We start from the raw sequence: 14,587 nt of genomic DNA on the forward strand, positions 1-14,587 counted from the left end.
TGGGATGTTGTTGGTATTGAAGTGGGACACTACAGTAAATTAAAGTCAGGGGAAAAAGTTGATCAAATACACTTTGGTGACCATTTGCCTCAGGTTGAGACATAGTGGGGGTGTCCAAATTCATGGGCTGCATCCTCCTGAGGCCGCATTTGTAGGCTGATTACGTCACAGCGACGTGACGAAGGCTGTCCAAATTCATAGACTCCTCTGAATTCAGCCGACAAATGCATCCTCCTTTTCCGCAAATTTGAAGGATGGGTCAGGTGTATCCTTCGTGGCCCACCATATCCCAGAATTCTTAGCGCAGCCCAGCCAATTCCGGTTTTCAACAATGGCGGCCGCTACTAAGTTTTAATATTACTCTTATTACTCTTTCTGGGTCCCAAAATACACTTTTAACATAAAAACATGTGTAAACTTCAAATATCTGCTCAGTTTATCAAGATATCACATATTTGCAAAAGTGCTCCGACGTTTTCGGAGACGTCTGTTACCCACCAGCTCGATAGCTAGCCGGGAAACTCCCGGCAAATCATTGTCAGATCACTGCGGTCGTTTGCTACTCAGGTTAAACGTGATATATAAGTCACTTGGGGCGATCGTGGCTCAAGAGTTAGGAGTTTGCCTTGTAATCGGAAGGTTGCCGGTTCGAGCCCCGGCTTGGACAGTCTCGGTCGTTGTGTCCTTGGACAAGACACTTCACCCGTTGCCTACTGGTGGTGGTCAGAGGGCCTGGTGGCGCCAGTGTCCGGCAGCCTCGCCTCTGTCAGTGCGCCCCAGGGTGGCTGTGGCTACAATGTAGCTTGCCATCACCAGTGTGTGAATGTGTGGATGACTGGATATGTAAAGCGCTTTGGGGTCCTCAGGGACTAGTAAAGCGCTATATAAATACAGGCCATTTACTTAGATAACCTAAAAATGTTATTATTTGGCTGTTTTTCAGTGTTTTGTTTTTTTTGTGAATAAATCAGTCTGGCAGAGATTAAAGTTATTTGATAAAATAAAACTTCCCTCGGGTGGGTTCCTCCTTGGTTTTCATTGAGCTGAATAAACATCAAACAGAAAACTGATTAAACAGAAGTGTGAGATGGTCGAGAATTTACGTCTGTGTCCTGTTATATTTTAGATAGCAAGGAGCAGACGGCTGAGTTTATTAAACTCCACCAAGACAGTGGTGACGCAAATCTGAAGGCTAGACTGTCCAATTTCACAGCTGTTTACTTCCAGCCTACCCGACCTTCTGAGGACCCGGCCCACGTGGACCGCGAAGGACGGGTCCTCAGGAGGATGCAGCCCATGAATTTGGACACCCCTACTGTCACTTCAGCTCTTCTTTGATTCTGTGTTTAGCTATGTACAAAGCGCTAATGTTGCCATGCTAGCATGCGAACATACTCAGTTGCAATGCTAAAATGCTCATGTTCAGCGGGTGCAGTGTTTTCCATCATTATCATTTTAGCTATTTTTGTGTTATTTTGCTAGCTTTGCTGATTACTACAAAACTGAAAGCATATTTCATGTTGATGGGCATGCCATTAATGTTTCTAAAATGTCCCCATAAACTACTGAAGTATCACTGAAACTGCATCATATCCTTTATAGGCCAGATTCACCACTCAAATGCCCCAGACAATTATTTAACAGGACAAAAAAAGAGGGCTGAAGGAGCCATAACTACACTTACAGTATTTACTGGAACATAAAAAAACTGTCTATGTAGAGCCTACGGTCAAATCTAAATAAATCACGTAAAAGTTTACTGAGCTTGACCCCTCGAGATGTGAGGAAAAAAATATATTTTTTCCTCCAACACAAGCCATCTTTAAAAGGGGTATAAGCTGTGTCTACTGCAGTATTTTAGCTGGTTTGTAAAATTATTATTATTTAAATTATTATTTAAAAATATTTTTAAAGTTTAACTTTACTGGCTTTTAAATATTAGGGGGAAAAAAGCCTTCATTAGCTACACATTAGGAACCAGTGGAAACTTTTACTGATCTTGTGTATTTTAGAGGTGCTGTCTTATAACTAGAGCCAAATCCTTTGCAATCCATTAAAACCAGGCTCTTACTCTCTGATTTCTTAATTCTCCTGTGTGTCCTGCTTAAAGGGTTTCTTTCTTGTTCTTTCTTTTCGGGCATCGTTCAGAATGCTTTTCTGTTCCCTCAGCTAATGTCAAGGTCATTATGAATCATTATAAATCACTATGATCAACCTACCAAATTACAGCTGCTTAAGTCATATGTTTGATTTCTTATTAAAAAGCAAGAACGCTTTTACTAAAAAAGACTCTATAGTAAAGATTTTACGATTTTACAATTTGTTGTAACATGTACCGCCATATCTCGCAATGCCAGCTGCTATATCGGGAAAGTTCTACTTTTCTACAAACTCTGATTTAACGTCTGCCACTGAGGAGTCTGTTGGATAATATTAGATCTGATGGGTTTAATTGCAGTGCCAGATCTCATCAGGATGGGAAGGGAATAAGAAAGACAGGGGAGAGAGTGAAGGGAGACAGGCGAGGATGGGTGATGATTTTGAGGGCAGAAAAAAAAAAAGACAGCAGAAAAGGATCGAGGTCTGTCTTTTCAAATAAAGCTATTCTCATTAAGGAGACGTAAATAATGTTTCAGTATCATGTGTGCGTTTCTTTGTTTCTTTCTTGTGAGCTTGGTGCTATGTTATGCTTTTCTATCTTAAATGTTGATTTCTGAGTCATACGTGACAGCTATAAATTCAAGGTCAAAGGAGCATTTAGGTGAGTGGATGGGTGACTGCAGTGAGTGAGTAAATGAATGAACTTGTGCCTGCAAGTGATTGAGTGAGTTATCGTGCTCCACAGTGAATGAGACAAGGGAAATTGAGTGAAGAGAGAGGGCTGAGGGTCATTAAGACTGTGCTAAATTTGATTTAACAGCAGGGTTAGATGGCCTTGGATGAATTGGTGGGGCCCGATTTAGACTGTTAGGAGTCTGTGCTGTGCCTCGTAATTTTTTTGACTGGACGTAATGTGATATTAGGAAGAGTAATATGCTATTTTCACAATCTTTTAAAGTAAGGAGTATTTGCCTTGTTTAGGACAGGATAAATGTGTTAGCTGTCTAACACATTGACATATGAGTTGGGCTACACCCTTAATCGTTGAATTAAGGTATTTTCAGTCCCACAGATAAAAGAAGTATAAAATCAAGCGCCTAGCGATGCAGTCTGCCTGCATGAACATTTGCCCAGCTGTACGTAGTGTTATTGCTAAATGAATGAGTTTGGGAATCACGGCAACTCGGCAATGAAGCGGCAGGTCACCTAAAGTTACAGAGCGAGTTTTACTAGCAATTTGCTAACACGCTACTTTAAAACTGTTTAGCATCAAAAAAGTGCTGCTGGTTTTTACAGAGTGACAAGATTATATGTAATAGGTGGGAACAGAGTGCAACTGACCCTGTTACATTTGTATTTCTGGGAGTTCCTTTCTTAAAATGCGGAATGTAATTAGGAGAATATTTAAATCATATACACAAAAGGATTCACTAACATCCGCAACGTGCAGTTTGCTGCTAATTGCAATGGTATTTAAAGCCAATAAAAGCATGCCTGATAATGAAATGAACTGACTGTTCTTGTGTTTAAGAAACAGTGCATCTTTTGTAGAAATTCAAATCAAATTCAAATTCAAATTTTATTTGTCACACATACACAACCATACACAGTATGACATGGGGGTGAAATGCTTGTAGCTGTACAATGCCCAACCATTAAATGACAGAAGAAAAGTTTTACAATATTTACAATTTACTACAAAAATTTACAAATTAACTTAGGAATTTACAGTAAAGAATGTGCAAATAGCAGAAGAGATTATAAAGATAAGGATTATAAATTATAGGAATTATAGGATTATAGGAAATGTGTGGTGGTGCGTGTGGTGACGTGTGTGAGAGTCCAGTCTTATAGTGACGTGTTTGGGAGAGTCCAGTCCTACACCTGGTTCAGGCCCCGAATAGCCTGGGGGAAGAAGCTCCTCTTCATTCTCTCTGTTTTGGCCTTAAGGGAGCGGAAGCGCTTCCCAGACCTCAACAGTGAGAAGAGTGAGAAGAACTAACCACATTGCTGAGCGCTATTTGGTACTACTTTGCTCTGTTTTGTAAATCTGGCCTATGGTGTATAAAAGTCACTGACGCTCTGCTGACACAATAACTACAGATTTCCAAACCTCCTCTGGCTGCATGAATTGCCATGAAACTTAAGGACATTTTCTCCCAAATACATTAGCTTAACTTAACTTGAAGGTGTTTTTGTGATTGCAAAAATGTACCATTGCTAGCATGCTAACATGCTAAACCAAGTTGTGTAACATAAAAAAACCCTGAACTTAAAACTTATACTTGCGACACACGTGCATCTAAACACTTTCAGTCTTTGTGAGTTCGAGCAAGTAAGGAGATAATGTTACCACATAATCTTCATATGTGTACCTTATCACCTTGTCAGTCGGTTGGCCTATCTGAATGAAACTTTGCACAAACATTGTCACACAATCAGCATTTATAAACCGTATATGTTTATAAAAATGACTTATTTTGAATCCTAATCCTTTTTTATGCTAGTAAATATAAATTACCTAGATTATACTTACCTGGGTTTTATATAGTACCTGCACGCATTTCCCTGGTTTTTGATGTTAAAAACTGAACACAATCATCAAGCTAAAATTAATAATTGACATTTACAGGCTCTTGGTGTTTAAGTGTACTAGAGCATCAACAGTATCGGAGCATGTTTACATGCTTGCTTTGTTTACAAAAACAGCTGTATTGTAAACATACGTATGCATGTCCTCTATGTGAATGCATTTTTATGGCCCCTGTTCTAGAGTGTAATCTCACGTGTGCAATCACTTTTTTAATGCGTTTTCTTTAGGAAAAATCTTCCTCGGAAACAAAAAGGAGATTGCAGAGAGCAGAATCCCTGAACTCAACACGTACATGAAGGTAATCACATTTCATTTTTATGCACGATGCGGTGTCTTTTTAAAAATTTCCAACAGAGGAAAGAATTGTTGGCATGTTTGCCATCTTCTGCAGCGTGCAGTGCGGTAGCCTACAACGCAGTGGGCTGAACGATGCTGTAGGTGGATAAGCACTGACTCGGATATTTCAGCTGTAGTTTGCAGATCGAGCTCAACATGTAGGCGTTGCTGCTCTCTTCTCTTTGCTCTGCCCTGTGCCCACATCACGTCTGACTGACTGTAGTTGTGGGACTTTTGACATGTTTCAGTGTTGCACCATCGCTAAAAACACGATCAGGTTCTCTTTCTCCTACTCACTCACTTCTCTTTTCTGCTCTACTCTCTTTTTCCCCGCAACCTACGTCGCTCCCTCTTTGCCACACTCTCTCGCCTTCACTCGCCTTACACTTCTCGCTTCATCTCCACTCCTTCTCTCACAGCACCCTGCATCTCCTTCTCCTCTTCCATCAAACTCCCACTCTCTTTACACCCCTTTTGTCTCTGTTGACGTCTCAATTCATCCACCCTGATTTCCCTCCTTTTACACCAGTCCTCATCTCCATCTTTCTTGCATGTCCTTATAGTTCATCCATTTTTTTTTTTACTTCACTCTTCCCTCATTCCATGTCTCTCTTTCTCTCTCTTATATCAAGAGGTTGCTGGGTTTGCCAACATGGGTGTTGCTAGACGAGGCTCTCAGGATGTTTTTCTACCAGACGGAACAGGATTCTGAGCATCAGCCGCGAGCCTTGAGGCGTCTCCGCCCGAATACCCGCAAAGTGTAAGTCCCACAATTCCCCATGGTAACAAGCCAAAACACAGATTGACTCCTTTAACACCAAGTCAGACGTCACTATAAAGAAATTAGTTTTATATCAAAGGAGACACCAGTTACAAACGTTTTTACTAGTATTTTGCTAGGTAAATGGGAAAGAAGTTCAGCGACTTAAACACACAAAGTCAGTACTTTGTTCGACCAACTTTATTCTTCAACACAGCCTGAGCTCTCTTAGGTAGCTTTTCTTGTCATTTCTTTAAGCAATCTTCAGGAATAGTTCTCCGGGCTTCTTAAAGAACATTCAAAGCTCTCCTTTGGATTTTGGCTGCCTTTTTCTTTTTCTTTCTTTTGTGTTTCTGTGTGCTTTTTTTTTTTTTCGTGTTTCTGTTCCCACACTGCTTCAGTAATGTTGAGGTCCTGGCTCTGGGGAGGCCAGCATATGACTGATGGTGTTCCAGTGTGAGTTTTCCAGGTATGCTTTTACTGCACAGGCATTGTGTTTGGGATAACGCTAAGAAATGAAGCTGCTGCCAATCAAATGCTTTCCCGATGGTATTGCATGGTGGATCAAGCTTTTCTGCATTCATAAATCTATTAGTTTTGATGGGATCCCCAACACTACTTCGTGAAATGCAGCCCCAAACCATGAGAGAGCCTTCATCCTGTTTTAGAGATGGCTGTTTGACACTCACTGTTATACCCCTGTCTGGACCTTTTACATTCATATTGACAGCAATTTGAACAACAATTTTCAAATCTGGATTCATGACTCCATCGATTTTCAATCCACTTCTTGTGTAATTTGGAATACTTTGGTCTTTCCTTCCCATTTCCCTTTCTTAGAAATGAATTCTTGACGGCCTCTCGTCCACTGAGACCATTTCTGATGAGGCTTTGGGGAACAGCAACTGATCAACTGGGTGATCAAGATGGGTCATTGCTTGATTTGACTTTCAGATAAATGGTCCGGTACATGGACTTGATTGACCAAAAAAATAATAATTTCGAAGAACGTTAAGGCCTTGCAGTCTCACTCAAGCGTTCTCCTGTCAAAATATAAAGAAATGTGGGGCAGCCTGAGACTTTTGAACATTTCTCTAAGTACAAAGTATTTAACTGTGCAAAAGGTGTAGCCAGAGTGTATCACGTTTAAAGTTGATGCATCTGCAAATAATGACAAAGGAGGGTAATTGCTGGCTTTGAATGGCTTGCTTTCAAGGCATAAATACCTCTGAAAAAACTGGAAGGTTAAAATGTGGCTTTAATCTGTGAAATTTCAGAAGCATTTTGACTCTTCGAAAAGAAAAATGCCTCATTTAGCTTTGAAAAAAATCTTTTTAGATGAATATAATTAAGATCAATCTAGTGCAATTTGCTCTCTTAAGGAACATGTTTCCTCTTCTCAAATAACTGTGCTTTGAAATTAAAATAATTACAGCAGACTGGATGCAGGTCTTGTATGAATTATATGAGCAGGCAAGATGAAGCTCCAGCAACATCATTTACCTCTCTGAAGATGGAGAGAGAAGAGAATACATTTCCCCCAAAAGCGTAAACCCAGGAGTGCAGATTTCTATAAATATTTAAACTGGTTTTTCTTGCTTGAAGCTATTAGCACTTCAGTGTCAATTCCCCCCAGATGAGATGCACAGGTTCAGGCAAACCTAGGTTCATTTTATGATACAGCTAATCTCATAAACTTGTGTTCTACTTTATGAGTAACTCCTGCAATCTTTGAATGTCTCATGGTCCTTAGACTTGACTTATGTAACTCCTCGTGGAGGATGAAAGGGAAAACATTTTCAAGAATGTTCATCACAAAACTTTTTTAATTCGATAGCTGCTGTTAACTTTGAGTACTCAGTCAATACTGAAGGTCATTTAGACTGCAAATTTAATTGCACAGAAATGAAAGCAGAGAGAGATGAAACTTTGTACTTCAATTTAAGTCTTGCAGTTTGGCTTTTGGTGATGTACACAAGGAGATACCAATGCCGGCAGTGAATCAGTGCTAAAAACATGTGATGCTGCTCTTCACCTGAAACTTGGCTTAAGCGCTCCACTTTTAATTTAAAGGTATAAACATTTTGTGCATCTATGAATTCAGGGTCAGTTGACCACATATACCCACAACATGTGTTTTGCTTATATAAGCTTTTACTTCCTCCATAACAATACATTAATAGGCGTTTAGCCCACACACAAATTCAAAATGAATTCACTGAGGGTTGAATAACAGCTTAGATCTCACTGAGCATACGGAGAAAAACTGAAATGCTGCTGCATTCAACACCCAGTTGTCTTGGTTATCATAAATCACATGGAAACTCTTCAAGCTTCCACATGAGGCTTAGTCTTGGGTTGGTCATATAGGGAAGGTCTGCATCATCTTAATGCATAATGGACCTTTTTTTTCAGGTCATGACTAAGAGAGCATTCAAAATCCTTTGTATTTATGGCTTTACTATGTTCTTATCAGGAAATATGAAGCAAAAAGCCTTCCAGAGGATGAATTAACTTAATACTTTATGATAATGGCTGTCCATTTAGATGTGGAATTAAAAGGCTTGGCTCCCAGCTGCAAGCAGTCTGCTTTTAAAATGGATTTCTTCTCATAACTGCAAATTATATTGTCATAAATAACATGGCTAAGGTCAGGATGATAGCGAGCGCTTCTGCAAAAAACTGCAGGTATGAAGTAAATCAGTTGAGCAATAAGCTTAGAGAGTTCACTTGTGATGGCCACCATGCAACTTTGCATGAATATAATTGGATACCTAGGAGTCAGCTGGTAGCCAAACAGCTGATGAGTGATTCACTCGTGTCCTTCTAACTTCAGTCATTTATTGCAAGAAGAACTTCAGCTCCCTGCCTGAACTATTTCCCCCAACGCAACGTAAGTCTTTTATCACACACAACGTGTTTGCTTTTATAGTGTAGATATATTTATAGTATATGATTCTTAAAACTACTGTACACATGTGAGAAATGACAGCATCAGTGGCTGAGAGACAGGCTGATAAGACTGATCATGTAGACGTAGTAAAAACTTGATCTGCTCAATAAATCTGTATTGATTTACTGAAGATTTGTAAAATACAGTATTGCTTTTTATTATTCAAAGACTCAAGGAGTCCTTAAAAAGTAGGGGTCAGTTTGTTATGGATGAGTTTGAGTGTAAGAAACAGCAGTGTATTGATATTGTTAATCAGAGGACAGGTGCTGTCGCTCAAAAAAACCCCGTAAATATTTGATGTCAAATCAAAGAAGGGTGTCCTGACCTGATGACGTCTCAGCTGAGGCAAGGGCACCTTCATTTGGCATTAACCTCCTGAGACCTGAACTCTTTCATGGCATGCATTTTCAGTTTTTCTTTGCTATTTAGACTGATTGGGACCTGATGAATTTAAAAACAAAGAATGACCCGATTTTTTTGTTTTACTTGATTTTTGTTTCGGAGATAAAAGAGATCCACATAAGAGGACAGTTGCGTTAAATTGTGATAGAACAGTGGCAGTATAATGTCCTTGTGAGTGCATATCAGGCCCTTGTAGAGAAAAATTTAGTATTTTGGTCTAGACAACCCAAAATGTGATGTCCACATATGTGGACGCCAGATAGGAGGATATCTCTATCTATAAAGGCTTTTTATCCTTTTCATGTTCTACTTCCTCATTTATAATGGCCTTTTAGACTTTTGATTGGTCCCTTTCCCTGTGGCTGGATTACATCAACAGAAGATGTGGTAAAAGCAGAGTCTCTCAACAGGAACCTTATGCAAAAGCAGACTTTCATTGCTTCTTCTGCTCTTAGATTGCCTGTCTCGGTTTGTATGGCCTTTTGGTTGATTTGTCTGTTGGAACATTTGAAGAAACTGTTACTTCCTTCCTGAAGAATTGCTACATATTTGATTTTTACATGGTCTTTCACTGCCAGTACCTATCTTGCTTCAGTATTCTGCAGTAAATACAGTACCTTTCTGAAAGGCTGGTACTGTGCAACAGTCTCAAGCAAGCTTTCTCGTTTATTTTGATTTTGCTTCCAAAGATTGACATTTTCTTGTAATTTTGTAAAGGGTTTTTAACCAGTAGGGTTTCAAAGTTGTTGGGGTTTTTTTTGGACTTCTTGCTTTTTACTTCCAGTCAAGTCCTTGTACATGACCATTTTTAAAATAATGTTTGATTTTTGCTTTTGGTTCTTTAGCCACTTGACAAAACAGTAGCCTATGAGTCATTCAAGTGTAAAAAAGAAGCCTAACTCAAAGGATGAATCAGTGTTGTGTCTACAAATAACAGAAAACTTCAGCGCTTTGCTATTAGGAGCCCAAAATTCGTTCCCATTTCTTTAGTTTAATCTATAAGAAATGTCACGGGTAATACAGTTTGTCCGACATAGAAATTGTACTTTTGCACTCTCAAAGAATTATGAGCTTTAGTGTGCAGTGTGTCCTTAACAATATTGAGGAAGTAGAAAGAAGAAGTGGCAGGCCTCAAAAACTGCACTGAAAATAACAGGCTTTATGGAGTGATGGATCCAATGTCACTTTATTGGTTTAAATCATCATTAATGTGTACATAAGAGGTCAGGAGAGAGGCACAGTAGTTATTTACAGCCATCTGTGAAACACGGTGGAGGCTCAGTCATGGTTTGGGCTGCATGTCACTCGGTGGTGATGGAAATCTTGTCAAAATTGATGCAATACTGAACGCAGAAAAATACCATCAGAATTTGATCCAGCATGCAGTACGACCTGGAAAGCATATTACTGACAACTCCCTCATTTTTATACATTGTAATGATCCCAAACATACTATCAGTGCAATAAAAGCATACCCGTACAGAAGCCTGGAGAACTATTCCTGAAATGACAAGAAAGAGACAGAGTTCAGGATCTGTTGACGAATAAAAGCGGTCAAACCAAATATTGACTATTAGACTCATTAGAATTTTTATAAGGCATTTCTGTTTGTTTGAATATTTCAATGAATCTCTGCCACTATATCCAAAATAAAAAAAATGCTAGGTGTTTCAGGTATTTTATTTTCAGACATGTTTAATACAAAAGACTTTCTTTGTGCTTGTGCATTGTAACTGCAGTGCAGCATAACAGTGCTTTGACCTAAATGTGACCATACCCACCACGCTCATAGTGACAATTTTAATATCCTTAGCATTCTTAGTTTAGCATGATAGCATGGCAAATGTAATCAAGGAAACCAATTTGTCCAACAAGTGTTGGACAAATTGAAATATTGAAAGTGCTGAATGAAAAGTTTAAGGGCTGCGTGAGTTAAAATGTATATTTGTTTAATAATGTCTAATATTAATACATTATTATTATTAATAATAATAGTGTCTGTTGACCACATATTAACCTTTTATGTGGAATCAAAACATCTGTGTGCTTAAATAATGTGAAAGGGTTTATGGCCCTGAAAATGACACAAGTGTTTTCCAGCATTTATTGACACATTGTTTCCCAGAGTGAGTGTTTTAAACATGTAGTCGCTCCAGTAAGACGAAGAGTCAAATTTAATTATTTCTCATTTTCTTTAAAATGGTTATGGGTTCAAATTAATCACGTTAGATAGAAAAACAGTTATCATAACTGCAGCAGGCTTTTCTCTGTCTTGTCAATTACATTTAAGCTTACTCTAAAGCTTACTGTGCTTTATCATTCAGGCCTTGTGGAGCTGACCAGAGAGAGCAGACTGAGCTTTCGAAAAGGGAAACAGCTTCCCAGTTTCTCGATGTTACAGGAAATATCTCTGAAATATGACTGCTGAAATATCTCTTGCGGATTCATCAGAGCGTTAAACTTTGAGGTCACTTCGAGGAATTACTTGTATGCAGACAGTGTTCCCTTATATGGCTTGTCTCTATCCATCTGTGTCTTCTAGGAAACAAGTGAAGTCACAAAAGATGGACCTCTTCTCCTCCCCCAGGGCTGAGGTTGGTGTAATTACTATTTTTTGTGCTGTTGCAACCCACGGAGTAACGACCTTTGTAGTCAAACAACCACGCAGAATGCACCGCATCACCCCAAGAAGCACAATGTGATCCTATAAGCACCATCGGCATGACTGCTTTTCATGGCACACACACACACACAAACACACACGACTTTACACAGCCGTGGCCACAGAAACCAGTATTTGGTGAAAGTCACAAACTAAGTGCATAAATAAACCCTAAAAAACAGATCCCATACATAAGTGTGCCATCTGATGTGACAAATCAATAATTACGGCGTCTTTTGTCAAATGTTGTGCTGCGCCTTTTGTCCTTCCATTCTCCCTTGACGCTGTTGACCTCATCAATAGTTCCTGCTTCGCTTCACTTCCTTTTTTAATTTCTGTATCCGTTTCTCTTTTCGTATTAACCTCCCGTTCCCACACTCTCTTCTCCTCCCTTCCACACCTCTCCCCTTAAGCATCCCTTAACTTTTGTCCTTTTCCTCGCCCCTCCCTTTGTCTGTCTCTTTCCAAGGTTGCAACCATCTCTCGTCCCTCTCTCCCCCCTCCTCTTTTTCACATCCTCTCATTTCCATTCTATTCACACCTTCCTCCCTGATGCTGATGATGGAAAGAGAAACCCATTTATATTCTAAAGTCGTTTTTCTAGGAGCTGTGTGATTTGGAGGTTGTGGAGCGCTTGTGGTTCAGGTGCTGGTGTGCAGATTTGGGCATGAGGTCAGGTCAGAGGATGAAGCAGTTATGACCTGCCAATTAAACTCTCCATGAGGGTAAAAAAAGAGCTTTTATTCTTTATACGGTCAGCACAATCTTGGACTGAATTTTGAACGCACATGCAGGCTTCTACGCTAAGAGAGCTCATATTGGTTTGACTCATTCCCTTTAACCAAGATCACCAGATCCCAAATCTAATCTTACTCCTACTGTGTTTTTTTTAAATAATATTTATCCCTCCAAACCATTAAAACCTTCAAAAAGTGACGAGAGGCCTCACTTTCAAGACTTACAATTCAGAATGATCCTCACAAAAATGTAGCGGGACCCAGATATGCCAATGCTTAGCAGCGAGTCTAAATGGCTATTTTAAAAAATCAGTTAATCAGTTGAGCCTTAATATTGTTTGCGTGGGAATAGAAATGTTGATAGTACAGTCAGACTGATGGAGGACAGCCCTTCTGTCATCTGGTTGCATTACAGTGTGTAAAAATATCTCATCTCTTGTATGTGTATTGTTGGTTTGTGCAAATTTGCACAGCAGAAATGTTATTCTCATGAGGTAATTTTTGTTTGTCATCTAATCCTAAAAGTTACTTAATTTACCAGCATGTTAAAGGAGACCAGAACCAATAGTTATAATACCTCTAAATAACAAAATTCTACTTTTAGTAAAAATGCACAAGTACTCCTTTATTAGTGCAGTTTGAAGCCTACCACAGGCAGTAGATTTTGTCAAAAAATGTATACTCAAATACTAACCAGTACTAAAATTGATTAATGGATTAGGTAGTGATTTGCAACAGTATTGATAAAATTCCATCTTTGCGTCCTACAGCTAGCACACAACTTCACACAGCATGCTGCAGACAGGCAGGTACACAGCCCCTCCCCTCACTACCAGCTGAACACGTGAACAGCTGCAGATCAAACTTGGAGAAGTATCTAAAATTATGTCAACCTAGTTTTTATGAGGAATTTCACAAAGTCATTAAACCACTGGTTTCAACAACATTAAAGTTTTAAAGAGTTATTATAAATGTGAACCTGACTGCACACGTTAATGTTAGCCATGTTAGTGGCTAGTGACTGATTAATAAGTGACAATGTTTAGATTAGAGCTAGAAAGCAAATGGTATCAGTCCTTCCCGTCTATAACCTCAGTGTTAGTATAACAGGATAATACAATTATTTGTGTTTAAAACATGCTATAGTTTTCTTACAGTCACAAATTGAAGCTGGGAAAAGTCTATCAGAAGCTATACAGAAACAGCAGCATCTTAACAACTGATCAGGAACAAAAATATGGAGTCAAGTCACTAGGAGCAGGAAAACAGGAAATAAAAGGGGGTATGGCTGAATACGTTTGCATTATCGCAGTATCTCATCAGTATTGTTTACATTTTTTATCAGCCTCATAATTTTTCCCTTTTTGCTCCACACTATTGAAAGGATCTTGAGAGACTCACCTATTTTCCTCGATTTTGGTATCGGGTTTGAAAATAGTGACAACCCCAGTTTGCACAGAAGCATCAATCTCCTGCTTTTTTACTTCTGTGGGGCAAACAATCGGGAAAAAAAGTTGCCTGAAAGGGAAATGAGCTTTAAAGCCGTTTGTTTCAGAACTGTTGAACTGTTAATAAGGTTGATTTACTTTAGTAGCGTCCAAGAAAAACAATGGAAATAAGCATTTTCAGAAAATGGTGGCCACACACTGAAGTGGAGCTTCATGAAAAGATAGTAATAAGACTATAACACATCAGTTACATCAGTTTGTAGCCCTGCGATAGACTGGTGAGCTCTCCAGGGTGTACCCTGGGATAGGCTCCAGCCCCTCCACTGTGACCTTGATATGTACAAGCAGAAGAGAATGGATGGATGGAAGAGTTGTTGTCCAGAATACACATTACACATGTAAAACACATGTATATATCTGTTTTTTTAAACTTTGTGTTTTGGACATGTATGCCAAGTAGTGCATTTTAAGGAGATTATACTGCGATATTGAAGTATATTTTTATTGAAGTACCTCCAACTTTCAGTACAAAATAAATGTCAGTATAATGTAATAATGTAGGAAATCAAATGGTGATGTTGCAAGTTAGTTAAAAA

General features: G+C 39.1%; 2 protein-coding genes across 2 annotated transcripts in view; one reads left to right on the forward strand and one right to left on the reverse strand.

Annotated features, from left to right (window-relative positions):
- LOC113024618 (parvalbumin-7-like) overlaps nt 1-14,587 on the reverse strand; it is a 45,376-nt gene that overhangs the window by 24,114 nt on the left and 6,675 nt on the right. The window lies entirely within an intron of this gene.
- The window catches only part of ncf4 (neutrophil cytosolic factor 4), a 38,586-nt gene that overhangs the window by 5,749 nt on the left and 18,250 nt on the right, over nt 1-14,587 (forward strand). The window contains exons 4-6 of the mRNA XM_026171805.2: nt 4,921-4,991; nt 5,662-5,789; nt 11,687-11,738. Of these exons, the coding sequence (XP_026027590.1) occupies nt 4,921-4,991; nt 5,662-5,789; nt 11,687-11,738 (251 nt within the window). The remainder of the gene's footprint in view (nt 1-4,920; nt 4,992-5,661; nt 5,790-11,686; nt 11,739-14,587) is intronic.

The sequence above is a fragment of the Astatotilapia calliptera genome, chromosome 6, assembly GCF_964374335.1.
Source record: "Astatotilapia calliptera chromosome 6, fAstCal68.1, whole genome shotgun sequence".
Classification (NCBI taxonomy): Eukaryota; Metazoa; Chordata; class Actinopteri; order Cichliformes; family Cichlidae; genus Astatotilapia; species Astatotilapia calliptera.